Here is a 26,599-nt window from a genome sequence, read left to right as displayed (position 1 = left end):
ATATGATCTAGTAGTGTTTTTAAAATATGACCTTCTAGAATGTGCGACATGGTGATGAAAGTAGGGGTGGAGACAGAAGCACAGTGGGGGAGGCAACTTTCAAATCAAGGAAGGGGGTTGAACGAGGATGGTGACAGAAGAGAGGGATGAAGGAGACGCTACAGGGGAGAGTGTGCAGGGCCTGGGTGGATAAGGTAGGTTATAGAAATCTCCCTGGGGTCAGGCTTATAGACTTGAGACGGTGTGGACCTTCTGGAGAAGAGGTCAGGTGGAAAGCGAGTCTGGGACCTACCCAGAGGAGTTTAGATTGAGACATCCTGAGTTTTGAGTGACAGTGGGGCCTGGGGAGAGCTGAGAGACTTGACCTTGGGTGTCCTTCAGAGTAGATGCCACCTGGCAAAACCACCATGGCTCCCTGTGGCCTGTGCGTCAAAGCCTCTCGCTGACTCATGCACTTGTCCAACAATATTTCTGCAAACAGCTGAGGTGGGCTCCCAGGGATGGCTCTCACAGAAGTTTACCCGGATGTCCAAAGATCTCCATGGGAGGAAGCAGAAGGGAGAAGGGAAGCAGTGTGGAAACCTGGCTAGAGACAGCTGGCCAGAGGTTGGAGGAGAGCCAGGTGGGCTAGTCAGACAGATGCTAACGGAGTGAGTGCCATAAGTGCAAAAGTGAAGGTCAAAGTGGCTTTAACGCCATTCCATGCCAATTTCCTCCTTCATATGATCTACTGCACTTTAAATAGTTTTTAAAAAGTGGATTGGCCAGAATTAAGGTTTATGAACCGCCTGACCTTTGGGAGGGCACATCTATTCCTGCACTACTTACTGAGTACTTGTAACATGCCAGGGTCTGGGACACAGCTGTGTTGGGGCACCCAGTCCCTGCCTTCCTGGAACTCCCAGTCTAGCAAAAGGAAGGCGAAGGCAAGGCCACCTCCATGCACCTGACCTTCTGAGTGTTAGACCTATACATTGCAGGCACCTCATAGAATGAGGTATGGCAGTTACCAAGGCACAGGGCAAGGAAGGAGAGGGGCCTTAAAAACATACTTACAAAGTACCTGCTATGCTACCGGAACTGCAATGTGTGAGAAAATGCATGACAGCACGTGGCTGAGCCAGATGGCAAGGAGGTGGCGACACCAGGGGAGGCTTCTTGGAGGAGGAAGCAGTGTTTGACTTGGGCCTTGAGGGAAGAGCGGATCTTCCAGAGCCAAAAGGGAGAGCGGGGAGTGGTTTGTCCCAGGCAGAGGGGCAGCACCATGCATGTGGGGGCACACTCTGGAAACAACCAAAAAAACAGCGTGGCGGGAATAGGGTGGTTTCCTCAGGAGCGGGATAGTGGGACTGTAAAAGAAGGTTGGATCCAAATTGTGCAAGAGGTTTAGCAGAACAAATATGGAACAGGGGGTCAGCCAGACTTGGTTTGAGATCGAGTTTTGACCACTATCACTGAGAGGCCGCGAGGAAGTAACTTTCGTGGTCTCTGCTTTTTACCTGTAAACCAAGGAGCACGAGACCTGTTCGTGGCTTCTGTGAGCTTCCCATGAGAACAAGGAAAGGCGCGGTGCCAGTGCAGAAAGCGGAGTGAGCTGGGTCAGCAGCTGGTGATATGGGGATGAGGCAAAGGGCTTTGGGAGGATGGCGATTTCAAGGTACAAACTGCATGACAGCAATGTTGGGGGTTGGGGAACGAACTCCAGGCCCCTGAGGATGCCATGCCTTTGTTGGCTGCTCAGGTGACAATAATACCTGTCCCATCCTCATGAAAATACGAATCATAACAATGATGAAAAATAAAGTACGAGCTACCGCAATTATCATCACCACCCGACGGAGTGGGCACGCCTGAGTGTGCGGTGTACGTGTGGGAATGTGTGCAGGTGGGCGCCTGTGCATGTGAGTGTGTGGACATCTGGTGCTCAGGTGTCACCAACCCAATTTAAAAAGGAAATAACTATGATTACAACCAGTCTCCAGTGTACGATCTGATCCAGATACCACTTCCTCATCTAGCAAGTGAGCGTGGCTTGGGTCTTTTAAAGCACAGGTGGGCCCTTAAGAAATTCAGCTTCAGTCGAACCTCTGTGCCTGCAGGTGACGAAGACTTGGGACTCATTCCAACAGCAAGAGCCCACGAGACTCCTCCTGCCAGGTACCCGAGTTGGAGCTGAGAGGGTGGAGCAAGAGAACCAGAAAAATAAGGGAAAGAACCTTTTCCCTCCAGGAGCTGAAGCAGTGGGAAGGTGGCATTTAGGAACAAACTCAGAAGATGGGTGCATGGTTGTTTTGATGCCCCAGCAGGAGCATGACAGGGCTGGACATCTGTCCCATTACAAAGTACAGTAGGTCAGTTCCTCTGGGCCAAGAGCTGGATTCTCTTCCCATCTCAGCGACAGTTTGATGTCTGTGTCCTGCAGAGTTGTGGATTATCCGAAGCTCATAGCAGTACCTCCAGGCTCGCTGGCTGGCAGAAATGAGAGCACCAAGCCACCAGAGCAAATGGGGGACCAGAATGTAAATGGGGGAAGAGAATCACAAGCACTGCACCGAAACTGTATTAACTGGGAGTTGCGCATCAATGGGAGACATATGATACGGGACAAAATTAATGTATGGCCTCAACTTCACATTCGACTTGGAGTCATTTCAAAGTAAGAATAAACTCCATGGCTGAACTCCGTTTTATGACCCATTTTCCATGTTGCACTTCATTCCCTCCATTCAAGAGCCGTCTCGTCTTTAATGTCCCTTTCTACTGAGATTGTGCTGTTTTTCTATCTTTGTGTTTTTTGCTTCAAGCTTCAAATGATGAAGAACTTTGGGTTCCCTCCTTCTTCTGTGTTCCAGGACAGAGTTTTTTTCTTCCTGCTCATTTGTGATCCTGTGTTTTTGAAGCAATGTGGGATGTTCTTTCTCTGCAAAACTGGTATCTGTTGGGCTGTAATTAATGTGTCTTCTAGGACACCCCAGCTTCCCTCCACGTTCCTAGATTTTAATGTGTTTTTGGAGCACACCACGTTTAACACAATTTTTAATCCCTGTTTTCTTTCTTAACAGCTAGCAGGCTGGTGCTACTCTAGTTGCATTTTTTTTCCCCTTTATTTCCAGTCTCAATCGATTCTTCTGTCAGTGAGCAGTTGATCGGATATAGCTTCCCTTCGCCCTGGTCTGATTCTTGACTTGAAAGATCATAAAGTTGACTGTACAGCTGTGGAATTTCTCTGTTGATGCACAGTCTGCTGCTTTTGTAACAATAGCACAAAGATCTGGAAAGTCAAAATTCTCAGGAGCACCCACAGCGAGGAGTTCATTAGACCCACACAGCGTTCCTCATCACCATTCCCATTCCCCCTTGGTGGTTGACACAAGACAATGCAGCACTTACTCTTCGGACTTTTCCTGACACCCCAGCTGCAAGGATTTCACAATATTCTTTTCTGCCAAATTATGGGTCTGTGCCTGCTCCTGGAGATGGGGGGTGGACGTGGAGACTCAGACACTGCAGAGTCTGGCCAGCAAGGTCATTACCACCATGTGAAAGGAACTGGCAACCCTGACAGTTGCCCTGCACCTTTCTAGGAGGCTGAAAGAGCTAAGGCAGTGTGCCCGGAACAGAGTGACTGCAGGGCCGGCCTGGGAAGAGGGATGGAGGGTTGTGACCGAGTGGCAAGGCCAAGCCCTATGGGAGGATTTGTCTTGCTTGGATATTACTCTAGGAATACCTTCCCCAGTTGTCACTCTAATGAGTTAAGGTTACTGGTTTATAAGTTGTGTTATTCAGGTAAATAGGAGCTATTAGGAACTCCTTGTAGTTAATCCTTTTCTCTTTGCCCATCAAGAATCTGATAGCTCTATAAAGATAGCCTGAAAATTATCCGGCCAATGCTAGATGTTTCCACTGATGGCTGATCTAAGTTTTGATGATCAAGAATTTCTTCATAATTGTTGCTGGAAGAGGCCTATTTGTTTCTGAGTGTCCCTGGCTCTCAGCTATCCTTTTTTTTTTTTTTTTTTTTTGGCAAAAGCTCATTGCATTTCTTTGGTACATTCACCCCTTCCCTGCTCCCTGCCTCAGGGGCCCTGGGTGTAGTTTTCCTTCAACCTGGTCCAGGATATAGGCCCATAACCTGTTTGACCAGACCACTGAGCTCCACACTGGCCACTCTGATTGTTTCACAGATGAGCCAGTGGCCTAGTCAGAGCCACTGAGATGTGTTTAGATGACCTCCACTGAGCTTGGGAGAGAGGCCCTTATTCTTCTACTTGCTTTTTGAACATGGAAGCCTCATGCTGCCAACAAAACAAAACAAAAACTGCCTATTATGGACTGAGTGTTTATATACCCTGCAAATTCATATGTTAGAGCCGTGACCCCCGTGTGATGGTATCAGGAGATGGGGCCTTTGGGAGCTGATTAGGCTTAGATGAGATCATGAGGGAAGCCCCATGATGGGATTCGTGACCTTATAAGGGACACCAGAGCTTCCTCCCTCTGTACACGCACCAAGAGAGGTCATGTGAGCACACAGCAAGCTAACGCCTGCCTGGAAGCCAAGAGAAGAGGCCTCAGGAGGAAAAATTGACCTTGTCAGCTCATTGATCTTGGACTTTCCAGGCTCAAGAACTGTGAGAAATAAATTTCTATGGTTTGAGCCAACTAGTCTATGGTATCTTGCTACGGCAGCCCATGCTAAGATAGTGCCTGAGAATGAAAGTAACACAGAAGGTGGTAGAGGCTTGAGATAGAAAACAGACCATGACAATACTAGCTAGGACGCTGGATCCAGCCATGCCTGGACTTTTGAGTAGCATAAGCCTATCTCCACATTATTTTGTTTTTCTTTAAGTCAGTTTGAGTTTTTATTTTTTATTTTTTTTAGATGGAGTCTCACTCTGTCGCCAGGCTGGAGCGAGCACAATCTCAGCTCACTGCAACCCCCGCCTCCCAGGTTCAAGCAATTCTCTGCCTCAGCCTCCCAAGTAGCTGGGACTATAGGAGCATGCCACCACGCCCAGCTACTTTTTGTATTTTTAGTAGAGATGGGGTTTCGCCATGTTGACCAGGCTGGTATCGAACTCCTGACCTTGTGATCTGCCTGCCTCGGTCTCCCAAAGTGCTAGGATTACAGGCGTGAGCCACCATGCCCCTGGGCAGCTTTTCTCTTCTTTACACACATTGACCTTAATGCCAAATTGCAGGCTGAAAATATCCAGCCTTCAACACATGACCTTTGAAGAAAGAGGTCCACCTTTCAGGCCCTAGAGAGGCACAATAGTAAAGTGTGGATTTCCCTTTCCAAGTGTGTGTGGTCCTTACTACCATGGCCTTGTGTGTCTCTGCCCTGGTCTCTACAGGAGCAGCAAAGCTTTGCAAGGAATGATCCCAGGAGTGCTGCATGAACACACCTCCCCAACTAGTCCAGTTCCAGAATCAAAGAACAAAGACGGTCTCATGATGCTCACTAGAGGCCGGCACAGGGCTTGGCTTTCCTAGAGGTCACTGTAATTGTTTACGGTTTCTCCCCTGGCACCCATCACAGGGGAGAAACAAACTCAAACTTTGTTTGAACATGCAAACTTCCCACCATGAAAACTGGGGCTCAGAGGGGCCCAGTGACCTGTCCATTGTCACACAGTTAATTCACCACCCTATCATGTTCTAGGCTGAGAACATCTACCTGGGGTCCCAGAGTACCCATTTTGAATTGGTCACTCACCTTCACCTCAGATGCCACCAGCTCTGACCCCATTTCACCCCCAGCCCTGCTCATCTCTGTCCCCTCCAGGAATTCAAGCACTGGTTTTCCATGAAAACCGGCCCCTTATCCCTCACAACTCTTGAATCATCTACTGACCCTATCCCCACTCCCTTTTCCCTAACCCTTCCCGCTGTGCTCTTGGGGCTCATGGTCCATCCTCAAATCCTCTCCTGATCCAAATCTCTTCCAGCATATTCCTCTTACCTCCTTCCCCTAGCTGAATCCTGGCTGATTCCACTGATATCACCTCCCCTGCAGCCTCTCAGGATGATACTTCGTTACTTAAAATTTCTCCCTTATGTACCTCAGCTCCTTGGTGGTGAACAGTTGTCATCTTTGCTCTAAATTGTCACTTCCAAACTCTCCTCCTTCACCTTCTCCTGAGCGCCCACCCCGCATGCTGGGCGTGCACGTATATTGGAGTCCCTGCCAGGTGGTGGATTTTGTTGCATCTTCAGTAGGTCCTTTCAAGTACTCACACCCCACACTTCCTCAGGAAAGTGAGTCTAAGACACAGATCACTAAAAAAATTTAGAGTCACCAGCCTCTCTAATACCCTTGGAAAAGTCTCTTGAGTCTCACAAAAGTTGCCACCTTTGACTAGGCCTGTCCCACCACCTCTTACCGGAGTTACTGTGAAGGCACCTACCCAAGTCTGTGCTTCTTATACAGTCTTATTTCCAGCCTGGCAGCTGGAGTGCCCCTGTAAAAATGTTAACTCAGATCACATCACTTCAGCTCCAAGCTCCCCTGGCACCCATCATTGGGGGGAGGCCAAAGGATATCTGACCACCTTTGTGGCCCCTGGTGATCTTACCTTTCCACTTCCCTTCTGACCTCATTTCTTTCTACTGCCTCCCTGTCCCTGTCCTCTCCAGTTATGCTGACCACCTTGCTGCTCTGGGAATATCCCTGGCATCTTTCTGCTTCAGGAGCTTTGCACATGCTCTTCTGTCTGATATGCCACCTACATCATCTAAAGGGCTCACCTCCTCCCAAACCTCCCTGACTACCTGTTGCCTTTCCTGTCCTCCATCTCAGCTTTGTCTTTCTCCATGATCCTTGACATCATGTATCTTACTCTATGTCCATTGTCTGTTCCTTCCACTGAGAAATGCTCCAGGAAGACCACGTTTTGTTCAGTGCTATGTCCCCAGAACCTGGAACAGAACTGGCAATGAGGAAGCACTCAAGTAATGTCTTCTGAATGAATGAATAACTGGAGAGAAGCAAATTCAAACCACAAGGCACCTCCTTCACTTTTCAGAGTAGCAGATATCTTAAAGTTCAATTGTGTCGCATAAATAGGATATAAAAATGCTTTTAAAAAATGCAGGTATGCAGAAATGAGTGTGTGCATGCGAGTGTGTGTGTTCGCTCAATGATTTGGTTCTGTATCTGCTGACTTGGAGAGACAGATGGGGTCGGGTGATAAAAGAAAGCTGTAGAATGATGTATATGACATGATTCTATGTTTGTAAAAATAAATGAATATACACCCCAATCTCTGACTAGGTGTTTACATGCACAAGGGATCAGAAAGCTGGGAGGGGAATTCCCAGTTTGCATTTTTATCTGAGTGGGACTGGAACGGGATAAAGGAGGAAGAGGAACAGCTTTGTGTACATATTTTTAGGTACATGAAAGGACCAATGTTGGTAAATACTTAGAGATAAATCAGATGTATTGAGCAATGGGGAAGATGTGAGCAGACAGAACTCTCATTCTCTGCTGACTGGAGCAGAAGTGAGGGCAGCAAAGAACAAAATGGTAGGTGTGTCATTGTTAGGTGTGTCACATGCACATTCTCATCCTCCATGATCCCACACAGAACCCGCAAAGACGTCACAGGAACTGCTGATATGCAGAATGTGATTCTGCTTTTTAACTCAAGCGGATACATCCTTCCACGGCCTTCTTTCTTCCCTCCTATGGGACCATGACTTGGTGCCTTGGGCCAAAGTTACCCAGGACTCTGAGGATACAAACATTTAGTTCACAAACTCAACAAGTAAATCCAGTAAAAAGGCTGAAACAGCTGGAAATTTATCAAACAAAATGATTTTCCTGGGGAGCACATAAGGGCCACCCGATGGCTAATAACTGTGATGTGGAAGGAAGGGGGCTGCGAGTAACACCTGAGGTTGACTTGTCTAGCATGGGAAGGTAATCGCTTCCTGCATCATACCCATAGCATAGTAGCAAACTCCCTACCGATCCATGCCTATATTCAACTCACCTTGGGCGTTGTTAAATTAGTTTCCTTACTTTGTTTCCTTATGAGGGGAGGCCCTTTAAGATTTACATTAAGCCAGCAGCTTCAACATTAGTACGTAATGTTCTGTCCTTTAGCACTGGGAATTATAAAGCATCAGAGCCACATAAATGGAAGCAAATTCACAAAATGCTTGGATGTTGAAATTCAACCAGTTCAGTCACTCTCACCCCACCAGGCCTGAGGACAGCACTGAAAGAGGGGGCATGAACATGAGGCTAAGATCCTGGGTGGCCATGCTCTTGTAAGCAATGCAGCGAGGGCCTCTGTGTTCTCTTGCCCAGGTGAAGGTGCAGCTGAGCTGGGAGCCCCCGTCACTGACTCTCAGTGCTTTAGCATGAGCAGGAAAAGACAGAGGTTGTCTGCAGTAGACGGCTGAAGACTAGAGCCACCACGGTCATGGCCACTTACCTGAGACCAGAACAGGTGCTGAGACTGACGGCTGAATCAGAATATCCCCGTACATGTCCATGGTAGTAACAGTGACCCTACAGGGGAGGAGGGGAGAAGCCCATTTCAGTTATAACATATTTTTGCCCACTTATAATAAATCAACTGCCTCTAATCCTCTCCACTTGTTTTTAGCTATAGAATTTTCTTTTGAATAAAATATTATTATGCAGCCTTAATATTTAACGCAAAGCCCAACGTGACCCAGACAGGGTCGGGAATATCTGATTTACTTAGAGGTTACCAATAGGGGTTTTTAAATGAACCCTAGTTTCACTCTTGTCTCTCTGACACCCTACAGGAAAGCCCTGATACAGAATGTTTTACAAAATCCAGCAGCAGAACAAATCACATTGACATCACCATTTTACCCTCATGTAAATTGTCTTTTGTAATGAGATGAAGAACTGTAGGGGGTATCTAAGCACACTGTGAAATGTAATAAAACAAGGCCTAAATCTGTGGCTTATGAAAACAGAAAAGCAGATGAGAGGAAGTGGGGGTGAAGAAGGAAGGAGGGAACCTCACCGAATTACCCATCTGAGAGCTAAAAGTCTATCTCAGCAGGAAAGAAAAATAGGAAGGTCTTCTAAGTCTAAGACAAAAGTTCCCGTGTGTCATGCCTGTAATATTCTATCCTTTGATAATGTCACAGCTTACAAAAAGAAACCACAGCACAGACACTTCCTTAGTGAAGACAGATATCAGTCCGGAATCAAGGTTAATTTTATCACTGAGCAAAAGGTACGCTGCAGCTCCAGTTAAGTGGCAGACTGGCAAGAAGTGGCTGAGTATACTCAGTACTCCTCACCCAGGTCCTCTGGATGCCAGCTGGGTGCAGATCTCTGCAGAGAAAGGTACATGTATCTTCTCAGGGTTTCCCCTGAGAAGCTCCTCTTTCAAGCAGCTCAGGTGTTAGTCTGTCTCCACTGTACCCTCCTTTGTGCACGGCTCCTTCACACATGACAATAGTCATGCACTTTCTCCAGGGCAGAGCTTGGTGTCCATTTGTTCTGCCCAACAAAACCCACCTTGACTTTGCTAAGAAAAAGCACCAGATGCAATTGAGTAATGAAGAAAACCAGACACCACCATGGGAAAGGGGCTAAGATGATCTCTTGGTCTCAACGTAGATGACAAAATTCTCAGATCACCTAAAAGGCGATGAAAGGAGGGTGATGGGGTTAAGGGGTTGCAGGGACATTTATTATTCTGTTGAGCTTTTTCATATTAATTTTAGAAGTTCTTTATATACTCAGGATATTAACACTCTGCCTGTTATTACATGGGAAATGTCTTTTAACTTTGCTTATGATATTTTTTGTTCAGAGTTTCCGATGTATATCCATTTAAATGCATTTGTCTCTCTCTTCATGCATTTTTTGTATAGCTCAAGGTGGCTGTTTTCAGGATCACAAATACGTCCTTCTTTATTTTCTTCTATCTTTATAGTCTTATAATTAGCTCTTTAATCCATCTGGAATTAATTTTTGTGGGAGTGTGAGGTTCAATGGTAACTTTCCCCTACAAATGAGAGGCAGCTGTGCTTTGCTGCCATTTTTCCTTTTCTCCGTGATGTGACATGCTACCTTGGCATATATCAAAGGCCCACAATATGTTTGTGGCACCACTTTTGTACTCTTTGTGCTAGCCCACTGAAACAGACATCCATTTGTCTGTTTCTGTGCCAATTCCACACTGTTCCAATGACTATTGCTCTATACTCTATTTTGATATCAGATAGAGTACGTTGTCCTTTAAAATTAAGATGAAATTCACATGCCATAAAACTCACCTTTTAAAAGCATATATAATCAGTGAGTTTTGTTGTATATTCACAATATTATATACTCATCACCACTAATTGATTCTAAAACCTTTCTGTCACCTCAGAAAGAAACCTCATATTCATTAGCAGTCACTTCCCATTCCCTGCTCCTCCATCTCTGGCAACCATTAACCTGCTTTCTATCTCTATGGACTTGCCTGTTCTGTTATTTTATAGAAATGGAATCATACAATAAGTGCCTTTTGTGACTGGCTTCTTTCACTTAAGCATGGTGTTTTCAAGTTCATTCATACTGAGGCATGCATTAGAATGTCATTCCTTTTCTATGGCTGAATCACCTTCTACCGTGTGGATGAAAACATATTTTGCTCATCCAATTGATGAGCACGAGTTGTTTCTACTTTTTGACTATTATGAGTAATGTTACTATGAACACATGTGCACACATTTTTGTAAGGATGTGTTTTCAGTTCTCTTGGATATGTACTACGAGTAGACATATGGGTCTAAAAGTAAAGTTGCTGGTTATATGGAAACTCAATGTTTAACTCTTTAAAGTACTGCCAAACTATTCTGTTAAGCAGCTGAACCCTTTTACATTCCTGTGAGCATTAGATGAGGGCTCTAATTTCCCCACATACTCACCAACATTTGTTGTTGTTTATCTTTTCCATTATAGCCATTCTAGTGGATATAAAGTGGTATTTCAATGTGGTTTTTGTTTTAATTTTCTTAATCACTAACGATGTTGGGCATCTTTTCATGTGCTTGTTGTCCATTTTTATACCTTCTTTGAAGAAATGTCTACTCAAATCCTTTGCTTATTTGTAAATTGGATTTTGGTGTTTTTATTGTTGAGTTAGAAGAATTCTTCATATATTTTCAGCACTAGACCCTTATTAGATATAAGATTTACAGATACTTTCTCCCATTTTGTGAGTTGTCATTTTACTTTCTTTTTTTAATTTTTATTTTATTTTTTTTGAGACAGAGCCTTGCTCTGTCACCTAGGCTGGAGTACAGTGGTGTGATCTCGGCTCATTGCAACCTCTGCTTCCCAGGTTCAAGTGATTCTCTTGCCTCAGCCACTGGAATAGCTGGGATTACAGGCACATGCCATCACACCCAGCTACTTTTTGTATTTTTCTGTAGCGATGGAGTTTCACCATACTGGCCAGGCTGGTCTTGAACTACCAACATCAAGTGATCTGCCTGCTTCAGCCTCCCAAAGTGCTGGGATTACAGGCGTGAGCCATCAGGACTGGCCCCTTTTACTTTCTTGATTGTATCTTTTGAAGCTCAAAGTTTTTTATTTGATGAGATCTTATCTATTTTTTTCTTTGGCTGCTTATGCTTCTGGTGCCGTATCTAAGAAACCATTACTTAACCTAAGGTCATAAAGATCTGCATGTATACTTTTTTAAAAGAGTTGTATGGGTTTAGCTATTATATTTAGATCTTTAACCATCTTGAATTAATTTTTGTATGTAGCTTGAAGTACAAGTCCAACTTCATTCTTCGGCATGTGGACAGCTAGTTGTTCCAGGACCATTTGTTGAAACACCTACTCTTTTTTCTATTGAATTGTCTTAGTGACTTTCTCCAAATTGTTTTCTTTTGGTACCATTCTTTTCTCAAAAGTTTCTTGGTTATCATTCCCCATTTTCTCTTCAGATGAATTAAAGAATCCAATTTTAAGCTACACAATAATCCATTGAGATCTTAGTTTGTATTACACTGAAGTAAAGGTCAGTTTGGGAAGAACTTATATTTTCACAATAAGCAGTTTTTCTATTCTGTACATAGTAAGCAGGCCTCTCCTTTTAACAAGGTCATTTTTATGTCCTTTAGTCTAGTTTTAGATTTTTTTTTCCATGTGGCTATTGGAAAACTTTCGTTAAGCTTATGCATAGATATTGTACAGATTTGCTGCTATCATAAATAGGAACTTTTTTTCCTATTTTGTCTTACATATAATTATTTTTCATGTGAAGGAAAGCTTTTGATTTTGTGAGTTGGTCTTATATTGGGCACTTTTGCCACACCATCCTATCAGTTTGTCAGTTTGTAGTGTATCTTTTTTCTATGTTGCTGATTATATAAATTGCAAACAATGAAAGTACCGTGGGCTTCTTTATGGATCCTTCATGCAACACTGAAGAGTGAAATGGCTAGGCGTGCAGGGGCCACGGCAGGAGAGGACTTGCCTACAGAGGGAAAGCATGTGCAAAGATAGTGGGCGCTGGGGGTGGGGAGTGGCATTCAGGGGTGGGGTTAGTTCTGCTGGGCTGGAAGATTCAGGTGCAGGAGCGTAGCTCTCACGGTGTCCTGTTCCTCCCCCAGAGAACCTGCCATCTTCAATAAGCATGTGGCTTAGGAAAGGATACATCAGGCTTCCACCCAGGCCATCGGGGAAGGCAAAAACCTTGCTACCAGTTCACCTCCTTAGCTTCTGTGTGACATATATTTTGAATGGCTCCAGGGTCCTCTCACTCTAGATAACTCTTAGTTGGGTTGTAGGGGAAGCATGATAATTCTCTTACTATGAGGGGGTTATATAATTGGATCATAATGCTCTGGGGCATCAGGGGGATCCTAGTAACCTCCCAGGCTGGGCTTCACTGGTAGGGATTTTAGCCCTGGGCACATGGCAGGCATCAAAGTGGAAGACGATGCAGAAAGTGAAAGGTTGGCAGCTGCTGTTAGGATTTCGGCTGCTCAAGGTAACCAGAATCACTGGGTTTTGACTGTCACAGATCTTTGGGGTCACATACATTACAGAATTTCCTCCATTTTAGAGGAACGTGAAATGCTGCTCTAAGTAGCTAAACACTGGTTAAAAAATTGAAAACCAAATGGTGACAATGATTTTAATTACTGACCTCTGAAATTTCAAGCTCATTTACACTCAATCTCAATTTATTTTAATAGATTATTTATTAAATGTACTTTCAAATTAAATACACAGATATATAAGCTCATTAAAGCATGAGCTTAGAACAAATTAGTATCAAATTAATTTCCAGTTCAACAACTCAGCTGAAGTATTGCTTATGAAGGAGGAGGGGGGTGGATTTTAGCTCTCATAAACTGTTGCTTAAGGTAAACAATATCAGTCATTAGTAGAGTTAACAACTGATTTCCAGCTTTAACATCACTTTTGTATCACCTTCAGACAGTTGACTAACAAGTCCATTGTTCATTCCTGACAGTGATTAACTTCTTAGATTACTGATCATAATTATTAGAACTCCAAATTCTAGATTTTCCAAGGCAATCACAATTTCATGAAATTTAATTTTTTTCAATATGTCTCATTAAATGTTTAAACAAATGTGATTTAGTTTTTATAACATAAGTCAACACACAGATAATCTCACAACTCAGCAAAACATGGTTGTTACACCATGCATCATGTGGTTGGTTGGGAAATTTGATTATGGGGAGTGGAGGAGATGCAGTCTTCAAACCCTGGGGTTGGGGGTGACCCTCTTAGTGACAAACGCAGAGAGAGAGTACAGGCTACATCACCACTAGTGGCCAGCAGTGGCTGCTCGAGACAATCTCCAGGTGAGTGTGTGCCCTGCCCAAGGGCGCACCTCTGAGTGCACTAATGCTAAAAGGCAGGCACCAACCAGGCCTTGTGGGTTCACAACACTGGGTTTGCTGGGTCTGAATATGCACGCCAGAAAGAGACCCAGCAGGGAGCCATCATGCCTAAGAGGGTCTTACGCCCAGGGTCCCCTGACCTGTTGATCACCACACGGCCCTTACCAGCCAGCTGTGGCCACCGTCCTCTGCAGACCTTCCGACACTGCATCCCTTTTCCTCTCTCTGATTGCCTCAAGGGCGCCAAACTGTATAGCTCTTTGTCTCTAAAGACATTGTCTTATGTCTCTAAAGACACTGCCGAACAAGACATGGTCCCACTAGGCCAGGCCGTCTTTGCCTAGTTCTGCTGATCCAAGACATTCTATTTCTACCAACGAAACACAACACAGAAAAAGAGCCCCAAACATGCATAACCACAAAATTACATCTTTTCCTTTTCAAAAAACCTCTAACCATGTATTTTATATACTTATTACTTAACCTAATGCATTTTCCCACTCCAGTAGAACAACTTTTCCTTCTGTTTAACACTATCAATCAAATATAATGGTGGGTAAGAGGAAGATGCAATAAGAACTCTTGAACTTGAAAATTGGTAGCCCTCAACTCTACGCCATGTGGGAAGTAAAATCAAACGTCTGTTACCCAACTCTCAGTGGACTAGAAGGAAAGGCATTTTATATGCTTAAGTGGTAACAAAGATGGCTTGACCTTGCGATTAGAAAGGAATGCTACCAGACAAAGTCTGTTAGGGAGTACGCCAAATGAAAATTATTCTGAATGCTTTCTTTAGGGGAACTTTGTAGGGTCTTCCCAGACTCCTTGCCATATGGAATGTGCCAAACTATCTTGATTTAGTGCTTGAATCACACAATGTTCTAGCCAGAAGGAAGCTTTGGGTCATCTAAGGCCAACCTTTCTCTTTTAGCCAGTCCCTTCCCTGAATAGATGGGAAACCAAGGCCTAAATAACCATCAAAGGTCACAGAGCTGGTTAATGGTAGGGCAAGAACTAAAATCCAGGCCTCTCAACTCCAGGCCAGATGCTTCCCTCCATACCTGGCAGTCAGAAACATGAGTTTCTCTCTCTTTTAGAAAAGAAAAGCGGCCGGGACCAGCTCAGTCGGGGAGACCCTAACCCAGTGGCACTAGAGGAATTAAAGACACACACACAGAAATATAGAGGTGTGGAGTGGGAAATCAGGAGTCTCACAGCCTTCAGAGCTGAGAGCCCTGAACAGAGATTTACCCATGTATTTACTGACAGCAAGCCCGTGATAAGCATTGTTTCTACAGATTATAGATTAACTAAAAGTATTCCTTATGGGAAACAAAGGGATGGGTTGAAATAAAGGGATGGGTTGGACTAGTTATCTGCAGCAGGAGCATGTCCTTAAGGCACAGACCCCTCATGCTATTGTTTGTGGTTTAAGAACGCCTTTAAGTGGTTTACCCGCCCTGGGTTCCTTGCCCTCATTCCGGTAAACCCACAACCTTCCAGCATGGGTGTCTTGGCCATCACAAACATGTCATAGTGCAGGAGACATTTTCTTTATGGTCAGTTTTGGGGCCAGGATATGGCCAGATTTTGGGGGGGTCTGTTCCCAACAAAAAGTTGTCACCTAAAATCCATACATGGGTGGAATGCTTTTCCTGAGTACTGCAGAGCCTCATTACAGTGTCACTCACGGCATCATAGGAAAGTGAAGTCATTTCCAAACTCAGAGAAAAGCCCATAAATAGGAGGGGTCAAGGGTGGGTAAGCGTACATGTGTATGGGTGTATGTGTGTCTACAGGTGTGTATGTGTATATATGTGGGCATGTATGTATATTTGTGTGTGTGCATGTGCATGGATGTGTATGTATATGGGTTGTGTGGGTGTGCACGTATATATATGCATGTGTGCATATGGGTGTGCATGTGTATATGGTGTGCATGTGTGTATGTGTGTATATGGTGTGCATGTGTGAATATGCATGTGTGTATATGGTGTGTATGTGTGTATACGCAGTGTATGGTGTGCATGTGTGTATGTGTGTAGGGTGCATGTGTGTATATGTGTGTGAATATGGTGTGTGTGTATATGTGTGTGAATATGGTGTGCATGTGTGTATATGTGTGGATATGGGTGTGCATGTGTGTATATGTACGTGTGTATATGGGTATGCATGTGTGTATATGTGGACACATGTGTATATTTGTGTGTATGTGCATGTGTATGTATATGGGAGTGGGTGTGTGTGTGTATGTATGTGTGTATATGGTGTGCATATGTGTATATGTATGTGCATATATGGGTGTGCATGTGTGTATATGTGTGCGTGTGGGTATGTATGTGTATATGCATTGTGTGTATATGGGTTTGTGTGTATGTGTGTTTCTGGGTGTGTATATGTACATGCATGTCTGTTGCCAGCCTGCATTTCAGCATGACTGCAGTCAGGTCCTTATTCCCTTGCACGCAAGCCCCAACATACTATATGTTTGCTTGAGAATAAAACAAGGTGACAATGCATCTGAGCAAAGAAAAAGTGACTTTGCAGCTCTGTGTGTTTCTATAACTGGGCTACATTACACTTAGTCCTGAGAGTGTGCAGGGCAGGATCATGAAGCAATAAGTCACCACACCCATCCTCCAAGGATCTCTGCTCCCATGTCCATAACAAGAACCATGTCTGGTTAAAAGACTATCAAGAACTAACCTCAGGGGCCCCTGAAATCATTTTGCTGTGCTACAATTCTGCAGACAGAACAAACGCTTACAAAATCACGTTCACAGTCTTTGAGATCTCCAGGCAAACTGGGCCTGGGAACAGCACGTCTGCAATAGTGAGACCACTAGATCCATCCAGAATTGGAAATCTTGAGGTTGAGTCTTGGAGTCTCAGTTTTTAATCTGTGTAATGGGACAGGCACTTAGTTGTCCAGAGCTTTGTGGATCAAATGAACATGACATGGGGATGCAATTCACAAAATGTAAGGCATTATTACAAATCTGGAATATGAACATAAATATTTTAAACCCACTCTGATGTAAGCTCTATTTTCCACCTGCTATTTTCCTCTACACTGACCATTGCTCAGTGTATTTTTGTTGAATGAATGAATGAATGAATGGATGTGCATGAGAGAAACTGACCCATTAGAGAGAAGGGAGGGTTATTTGCTTATACCCTGTCACTTGGCTCTAACTCCCAACTGCAAATCTTCTTGGATATTGTGTGAAAATGCACACGAAGGGGTTAGCAGGGGCAGGGGTCAGAAGACCTATGGGGCCATTTGCAATTTGATGGAGACACACAAGCCTGAACAACTCAGTTATCAGCATGTTCATCTACCTTACTCTCAGCTGCATCCCAGCTTCTCATCTGTTCTCAGAATCTACAAGGGATTTCAGAAGGAACACATGGTACAGCATGGGGAAGAAGTGCTATGAAATGATCACTGGCATAGCAGTGGCCATGGCTGGCTCACTTCTCTAAAGCCCTGACTGCGTGCCAGGCTCGGTGTCTGTTTCATTGTCACATCCCACAGCTGATTAAGTGCTTGAGCTGGGATTTGAACCTGGGTAGTCGGACTCTGGCTTGTGATCCCAACTGTGGCGTATACTGTCTCTAGACAGAAGGTCTATCTTAGAGCCTGCCCTTTCCTGACAATTTTATGGAAGAAAAGTCACTAAAACAGTGAGTTCCTCTGGAAACATGGGTTTGCCCCTTGCATTGTTTGACTCCCAAAGCATCTCTGTTATGGGCACACCATGTCATATGTTGTTAGAGTGTATGTTCCCTGAGGACATCCTCCCTTCTGCAGACTTGCCACAGAGTAAGGATGTTTACTGGTCTGAGTTCAGTTGGGCCTTGGAGTGATGCACTTAGTGAATCTCCAGAGGCCTGTTCTGGCCTCTCCTCTCCTCATATTCCAGGACTTTGGTTCAGCTGAACATACTCTGCTCTCCCCCAAGAGCATTCTCTAGGTGTCTCTCATTGTAAATGAATGCCACCCCCTTCCCCAATCCACCCCATTGCAGTTTTATAGACTAATTCCATTACAACAAACACCATAGCCAGAAACGTATAACCGAGACTCAGTGTTTTGTTCCAAGTGAACTGGAGGCGTGTAGCACAGCATATAGGAGCTGAGACTCTCCCATCCAAGAGATACCCAGGCCAGACCCTGCTTAGCTTCCAAGATCAGATAAGATCAGGCTCATTCTGGGTAGGATGGCCTCAGACTAGGAGCTCAGATTCTAGAGTCAGACTATTTGGGTTTGAATCCTTATTAACTGCAGGTGTGGCCTAGTTATTTAACCCCTCGAGGTCTCAGTATTCTCATCTGGGTATAAAGATAGAAAAAATTAATCTTTGGTGAAGATCAAACAACCGAATATATAAAAAGTTCTGTGCACAGTGTCTTGCCTATTGTCGATATTTACTCAATGTTGGCTACCGCATTGGACACTCAGTAAACATTTGTTGAATAAGTGGATGAATGAATGACTGAATAAACACACACATGCGTGAAAAGGTAGGGGCTGTCACCATTGTAGAAGATGATACTGGCCTAAGAAATTTGAGTTTGATTGAGGAGGCATTGGGGGAAGCTGCTGATGATTTGGGAGGATCAAAATGTAAATGCAATCTTGTGACATAAATAGAAAGATGTTTTAGAAGGATCATTCAGGCAGGAGTGGGGTCTGGATTAAAGCTAGGTGAGATTGGGAGTGGGGAGAAAAAGTCAGGCGGCTAAAACATCTTGCAGCTGTGAGGAAGGGAGGGCCTGAGCTGGTGCAGCCATGTGACGGTGGACAGGAAAGGGTGTGGAATGTGCTATGGAGGTAGGAGTCACCACAGGACCTGGGTGAAGACCCAAGGGAGAGAAGGCACTGGTGTTGAGTGCCTCGGCCAGTGGGACAGCAGAGCAGCCTGTGAGGGAGAGGCAGGCAGGGAGAACTGGTGAGTTAGGTATATGTGGAATACAACAACAGCAAGGAAATTCAATCCATTCTCAATGATGTTTTAAGAATACGATGATGGGCCTGGCTTGTGGAGTCCTAGTTAGGTAGGGGGAGTCAGACTAACGGGATTGGGGGAAAGCAAAATGAAGAAGCAGATAAACTATAAGTCTGTCTTTCTTCATGGTCCAATACACATATCCCTCCTGTGCACATAACTCACAATCTTCCTGCGCTCAGGTATCACCAGACCCCCAGCTGATAGAAAATTGCAAGTTAGTTCAATGCAACCTTCGTGTTATCAACATTGCACAAAACTCTCTTCAGCACGCCGCACAAGCACCATCCTATAAAATCTCCAGCAAACCTTTGTCTCCTTGCAGTCAGCTCCTCTCTTGCTGGTCTGCCCATTGCTCCTTTGCAATGTATTTTCCTACGATCTCTAATAAATCTCCCTTTCTTTACCTACAACTGTCTTGGTAAATTCTTCTTACTCCCATGCTGCTGGCCCAGATAGCCACTGCCCACCCGCAACAGCACTTACACTTGATATGCTTATGAGATGTGCATGATCTCTGACTTTCCCCTTCCCTCCAGAATTATCTTTTCATCTCTGTTAGATGCTCTCTAACTGTAATAAACTGTGGTTAACTCCTGACATTCATCGCCCTGATGTGTTTAGTCCAAGCCAGTTGTAGAAGATACTATATCTTTCTGACAATCAGTAGTTGCCATGGAAATGAATGGGATGTCACCCAAACAACACTTTTGGCCAAAATATTAGATTCTATCCTCACCTGATGGTCCAGGCTCAGTTCATCTCAGCTGGTCTCCTTTGACACTATCAAAGCAAATGCTCTATATTTTTTCCAGTGAGAAACATATACCACGAATGAAACTTTTTTGGGTTCTGATCACGTCCAGGGGTGAGACATTTTTTTCTTCCTTTCATTCCATGCACCTGGCCTCTGCTGCCATCTCCTCTCACCTGGGCTTCAGGCTCTTCCACAAGAGGGCCCTGCCTGACCCTGACAGGGCAGGGGACCCTCCCCCTCCCCTCCTGTTCGCTCTGACTACAATTTCATGCTGGAGCCACGGGGTGCTTTTCAAAGCCCAAACATAGTCATGACATGCCTTGGGGAAGGCCTTTTAGTGGTCTCCTAATGTTGATCACAACCAAGGCTGTCACCATGGTCTTCAGGTCCTATACGCTCTGACTTTCATTAGCTTTTAAACACTTCCTTCCCCTCACCTGCCGCCCCAGGTAAAACTCAGCAGCAGCCCAGAATGTTTCTCCTCCTGTCCCCCAGTTCATGCCTTCTCAGCCTCCAGCTGTTGGTTCACATGTTCCTTTCCCTGTAAAGCCTTCCATGATCCCTCAGACCAGACTAGGGCCCCGTGGCCTTTCCTTTGGTGCACTTAGCCCAGATGTTAATTATGTTTGTGATTACCAGGATAAGGGCAGTCTTCTTCCTCTAGCCTCCCCCCACCCATGGGTTCCCTTGTCTGTTTCAATCCCTGCTGTGTTCTCATTGTAAGGGGGCATGTGAACAGGTCATGGTGCTTGGTTGACAACATGCATGTAACAGACGAATGTATTCCCTCCAAAGCACTGACAGCATCTAGCCTTTCTGGGGGCCTCTGCCAGCCTTTCCCAGAGCTGTCTTTTGGCACGTAAACAGCAGAAATGTCACGCGGATAGTCTCCCACAGGCCTTATTAAAAGTAACAGTATAAAACACAATCTCCCCTTAGATGTGGTCAGCAAAGGATAAAGCCACAAATATTTTATCCTGTCAGGACAGTTGAGAAAAAAGATGTGATTAACTCCAAAATTAAAATCAGCCACTCTTCTGAGTCAACCAGCTTATACCAATTGTCGAGATATTTAAAAAAAAAAAAAAAAAAAAGCACTATACGCTATAGCCACCAAAAAGTGGTTCTTATTTTATATATAATTTTAAATTTAGGAAAATTCACTGTGTGCTGACTTTAGCAGATAAGGAGATGAGTCAGCAAATTTCTTTTTGTTTTCCAGCCTGATTCAATAAAAACAAAACCCTAAAATCTGCATCTGGGTCCTCACCACGAAAAACAATACAAGGCCTCGGACCCTCCTTAAGGGCCTCCTGCTGGAAGGACCAGCTGTTCTGGGCTGTGGGTTTTACTTAGTGAACAACATTGTTCACGCCCCGTCTTTACTGTAACAAGGCTGACTGCTTGGAAAGGCATTCAGAGGAATGAGGAAAGGGAACGACTGGGTTAAAAGAAAAGTCACCATTTTTCTAATTATAAAACCAACATGGGCTTGATGCTTCCGGAGATTTGGGGGTGCCAATTAATCTATCTTTCAGTTGCTTCCCCTAGTGGAGATGATCCACAGAGTCAGATGAAGATCAAAATACAGCATCAGCTTAATGACTACCAAAAAAAAGAGGCTTCTGGTATATTCTGGAGAGGATACTAGTTTAGGCCTAGACAGTAGAGAGGCTTCCTGCAATTTCCAATTTCCGTCCTCCCCACACCCCAACCTCTTTCCCCTTCTTCCCAGCCAAAGCCTCAGGACCCATCTTGGGGAAGGTGGAGATGAGGAACGCTGCTGCCTAGAGGACTCCATGGAGGGAGGGAGCGGCAAGTCTCACCCACTACTGACTTCAAGGGCTGCCCAACACAGGGGCTGCAGCCACTCCCCAGTTAGCAGGGACCAGGGATTTTCAGGGCCTGTCTCCTCCCACCCTCTTCCCTGTAAAGAGACAGTTCCACGGGGAGGACTAGGGGAAGAGGAGGGGAATGGAGCAGACATTCACCCTTTCACACAGTCACCACATGGAAAAGGAGGAGAGGAAAAATGTGAGCCCCTGCTCCTGTGCACACGTGAATCAGAGAGCCCAGAAAAGCACAGAGTCCCGCACCACATGGAGAAAACCACTGTCAATATCCTGGAGCCCTTCCATCAGGGCTGTTTACTAAGATGCCTGGATATGTAGCCTTCAGCTTTTGCAATCCAAATCCCAAACAGATCTGGCAGCTGCTGAACCTCTGTTTCTCTAGTCCTCTATTTCTTCACCTTCTCACTTACTGCATTTTTCCTCCCAAGTGAGAAAAAAGGGGAAAAAGTACTGTGATAGTGAACATTGAGTATCAACTTGATTGGATTGAAGGATGCAAAGTATTATTCCTGGGTGTGTCTGTGAGGGTGTTGCCAAAGGAGATCAACATTTGAGTCAGTGGACGGGGAGAGGCCTACCCATCCTCAATGGGTGGGCACCATCTAATCAGCTGCCAGCATGGCTAGATTAAAGCAGGCAGAGGAATGTGGAAGGACTAGAGTGGCTGAGTCTTCTGGCCTTCACCTTTCTCCTGTGCTGAATGTTTCCTGCCCTTGAACATCGGACTTCAAGTTCTTCAGCTTTTGGACCCTTGGACCTACACCAGTGGTTTGCCAGGGGCTCTTGGGCCTTCAGCCACAGACTGAAGGCTGCACCATAGGCTTTCATACTTTTGAGGTTTTGGGATTTGGACTGGCGTCCTTACTCCTCAGCCTGCAGATGGCCGATTGTGAGGCCTTATCTTGTGATCGTGTGAGTCAGTACTCCTTAATAAACTCCTCTTCATATATACATCTATCCTATTAGTTCTATCCCTCTAGAGAACCCCGACTAATACAAATGCCTAAGAAAAAGAAAAGTAGTATGGGAGATTGAAACAGAATGTACAGGCCGGGCGCGGTGACTCAAGCCTGTAATCCCAGCACTTTGGGAGGCCGAGGCGGGCGGATCACAAGGTCAGGAGATCGAGACCACAGTGAAACCCCGTCTCTACTAAAAATACAAAAAATTAGCTGGGCGCGGTGGCGGGCACCTGTAGTCCTAGCTACTCAGGAGGCTGAGGCAGGAGAATGGCGTGAACCCAGGAAGTGGAGCTTGCAGTGAGCCGAGATCGCGCCACTGCACTCCAGCCTGGGCAACAGTGTGAGACTCCGTCTCAAAAAAAAAAAAAAAAAAAAAGAAACAGAATGTACAAAAGTATTCAAATAACTTTGGAAGCATATTTTACACGTTCTAGAGATGTCCGTATTAGACAAGCACTGTTCACCGTCATAGATTGTGGCCATTTGGAAAACTGGAGCCTATTGTGGTATTTCTAAGATCTCTCTTTTCTGTTTCTTTCTGAAATAACAATTTACACTGTGGAGACAGCCTTAGTGCTGAGTCTGAAAACATATTTTAAGTGAGATCTTAGTGGGGTAAAAGAGAACAAAAATGTCAAATATGAACTCATGACCCTGCCTATGAGGTTGATCCACAGATCTTTACTTTAGGACTCCATCTTTCTCTGTACTCTAGGTTCTTATATATCCATCTGCCTACAGAACACCTTTACTTGGCTGTCCTATGACAAACACAACACTGACAAACCAAGACTCATCTCCTCTGCCTTCCAACCAACAATTGCTCCTTAATGGTACCAGTGAGAAACAAATTGCCCATCCAACGGCTTAAGTGGAAGGGAAAGTCCCACTGATGACACCTCCGCTACCCCCTATCCCTTGATCCTGTCTCCTTTGACTTCCCAAGCACTCTTGACTCTGGCCAGTTGCTGACCATTCCAAGGCCCACTTCTGTAGGTAAAATTTTCACTAACAACAATGGACCCATAAGAAATCTTCCCATCTTCTGTCTACCAATATTCCTACCCATCTTTCTTCCATTCTGTCGTCAGAGACCCTTTCTGAACTGAACAGGCCATTCTGCTGCATGAGAACTTCCTATGGCTCCCAATTCTCAATAGGTAAAGTTGAAACTCTTTAGTATTGAAAGGTTTCATCCCCATCATGCTGTTCTTCTTTGCCCACTTTTAAAGACCCAGATTAATGTTACTTCCTTAGTGAAATGGCCTCCAAAGAATTAAAATCAGCCACAGTTAAAATACCACAATGGTATTTTGTACTCTTCTCCTATTATAGTAATTATATTAAAACATGTTTTTTAAATGTCTTTAAAATGCTCTGTGCCTCTCCAGTAGAATTTATATGCTGAGGAATATATTTTAGTCAGCCTATCTCCCCACAGCCTAACAGTGTCTGCAAACAGGAGGTGCTGAATAAATGTTTGCTGAGTGAATAGATGAAGAAATCAATTTTACATGGCATCACCTAAGACAATGCAATGCTAGATGGATAATTTTATTAAAAATCTAGTATATGCAAGATGCTATGTGAGGCTCTATGGGGGTAGGAAAGGGATAGATAGCATTCCCCACTCACAAAAGCTATTATAGTCTCTATAAGAAACAGTATAGGTTATCATAGAAGAAATACTATCAGTTATAATACTTTTAATCTGAAGATATTAATGGATTGAATTACCTTAGTAGATATACTAATATTGAACTATCCTTGCATTCTTCAGTTAAGTATAATTTGGTCAGAAAGTATTTTAAAAATATGTACTGGATAGGGTTTGTAAAGTTTACTTAGGATTTTTGCAACTATGTCCATAATTGAAACTAGTCTGTAGGATTCATTCTGTGCATGCCCTTTTTCTTGTTTTAGTAGCTCCTTCCACCCCCTCCTTTAAAGAAATTATTCTTTTTTTCTCAGGAACTATTTGTCTCTTATATGTTAGCTAAAACTCACTGGTTAAATCATTTGAGTCTGATCTTATTTTTGTAAGTAAATATTAAAAATACTATTAAAAATTTAATTTCTTCATATAGTTATATTTAAATTTTCTTCTTTTGCCTTGAACCAGTGTTAACAATTTTACATTTTTAAGAAAATGGTTAGTATTGTTCACAACATTCTTGTGATTTAAAAAATCTCTGAATAACAATACTTATATCCCTCTTTGCATTCTTAATATTATTTACTTAGGAATTCTTTCTTTCTTGATTAATTTGGTAAATGTTTTGTCCATTTTATGAATATTTTCAAAGCACCAGCTTTTGGTTTAATTTATCTTCTCTCAAGTTTTTTTTTTGGGGGGGGGTCTTTCTTTTCATTAATTTCTGCTCATTTAAAAAATCTTCATTTCTGAGAGAGGTATATTTAAATCTCCCACTCTGTGAATGTGTCCAGACATTTTCAGTGACTTGCTTTATAAATTAAGCTTATCAACTTTACATCTAGAGACTTTTCTTTTGAGGAAAAATTGCAACATGTTGTCTGTATTGAAAGTTTTTTTGGTAACCTTCTAGGAACCAAAAAAGCTTTAGTCAATAATGTCTAATCTTTAATGGTTTTTTGTTTTGTTTCAGATTTTAAGAAATCCTTTCATTAGGAGCTGGGCTAAAGCTTAGTTCTAGATGAATCTATATAATTAGATTAAATGTTATACCTGGATTCTGTCATTTATTGTTTTATATATTTTGAGACAATTTTGCTAGCATATACAGTTTCAAAATTCTTTTACTACCCTTCTAAATTGCTCCTTTTATCATTACAGAATTACCCTATTATCCCTATTCATGTCATTTTTGCCTTAAGGTCTAGCTTCTCTGATGTTACCACTACAGCAGCTTTTTTTTTTTTTTGGATTAAGATTTGTCTACAATATCTTTTTCCATTCCTTTTCTTTGTTTTCACAGCCATTTTATATTTTGGGTGTGAATCTTGTAAAAACGATGCAGCTGGATTTTATTTTAAATTCTATGCAGATTATCTGTTTTCATTTTCACAAAGAGATTCCATCTATTTACATATAATGAGATTAATATGTTGACTCATTTTTATCTTACTATTTCATGATTTTCTATTCTTTAAATAGTTATACTTAAAATTGCAGGACACGCTCTTATCAAAATCTAAAGTTAATCAGCATGTCTATTATTCTCTAGCACAATACAAATTCTTAAACCATTTTAAATCTATTAGCTCATCTGGTTTTAAACCACCCAAATTTGGTCACTGTTGTAACAGTCATTTTAAGAAGCTTATTTAAATTTATTCACATGCATTATTTTGCTTAGTAGTGCCTCTGACTTCCTGTCCTTGCTGCTGCTGATCAATTTCCTTCCTACTGAGCTATTCTTTGTTAGTTATCCTTTGGTAGATACCTTCGTTGGAATCTGAGGGTAGTAAATTCTCTCATCTTTGTATGAACATGTCTATTTCATTTTTATTCTTATAAAATAATTAATGAATATAGGATTGAGACTGACAATAATTTTCCCTTAATTCTCAAGTTTTAATTGCATAGTTACTAATGAAAAGTTTGTTGTTGGTTTAGTTGTCATTATTTTGTACAAATCTCTCTTTTGCCTCAAGTGGTTTCAAGAGTTCATCTTTGGTGTTCCACATATTCATCATAAGCTGTCTTGGAGTGTGTTTAGTTTAGTTATTCCTCCTGCTTGACTTGGTGGATTTTTCTCAAGACTCATGTCTTTCCTCAATTCAGGGACAGGCTCATCACATTCTGATTAAACACGGCTTGCTTCCTGTGTGTGTTTTAAAATTTTATGTGTTTTCATTGTGGAATTTCTATTAGACCCATTCTATTCTTTTAATTTTTCTTCTTTGATTTTTCTATTATCTCTTATGTTCTCAGAGGTCCTAATTCTTGTTTCTCTTGTCTACTGATGCTTGCGTACAATGTCTTTTTGCATTGTGTGGCTTATAATTTTTATTTGGAGCTCATCTTTAATATTTTTATTACTTTTTCTTCCATGAGGGTATCTCATGTTATCTGGGTTATAGAAATATTCCTACAGAACTATTTTGGGTTGGCTTAGGCCTGGGCCCATGGGAGTTTCACTGAT

General features: G+C 43.3%; 1 protein-coding gene across 3 annotated transcripts in view; it reads right to left on the bottom strand.

The window, feature by feature from the left end:
* The window catches only part of LOC105471414 (ADAM metallopeptidase domain 12), a 398,606-nt gene that overhangs the window by 127,636 nt on the left and 244,371 nt on the right, over nucleotides 1-26,599 (bottom strand). For all 3 annotated transcript variants that reach the window (XR_011607578.1, XM_071068931.1, XM_071068932.1), the window contains exon 5: nucleotides 8,451-8,527. Coding sequence is in view for 2 of the 3 variants with exons in the window: in XM_071068931.1 (XP_070925032.1) it covers nucleotides 8,451-8,527 (77 nt within the window). In the remaining variant the exon portion in view is untranslated. The remainder of the gene's footprint in view (nucleotides 1-8,450; nucleotides 8,528-26,599) is intronic.

Source organism: Macaca nemestrina, chromosome 9 (genome assembly GCF_043159975.1).
Source record: "Macaca nemestrina isolate mMacNem1 chromosome 9, mMacNem.hap1, whole genome shotgun sequence".
Classification (NCBI taxonomy): domain Eukaryota; kingdom Metazoa; phylum Chordata; class Mammalia; order Primates; family Cercopithecidae; genus Macaca; species Macaca nemestrina.
Note: the sequence above shows the minus strand (reverse complement) of the source record. Positions and strands in the feature narration are given on the sequence as shown.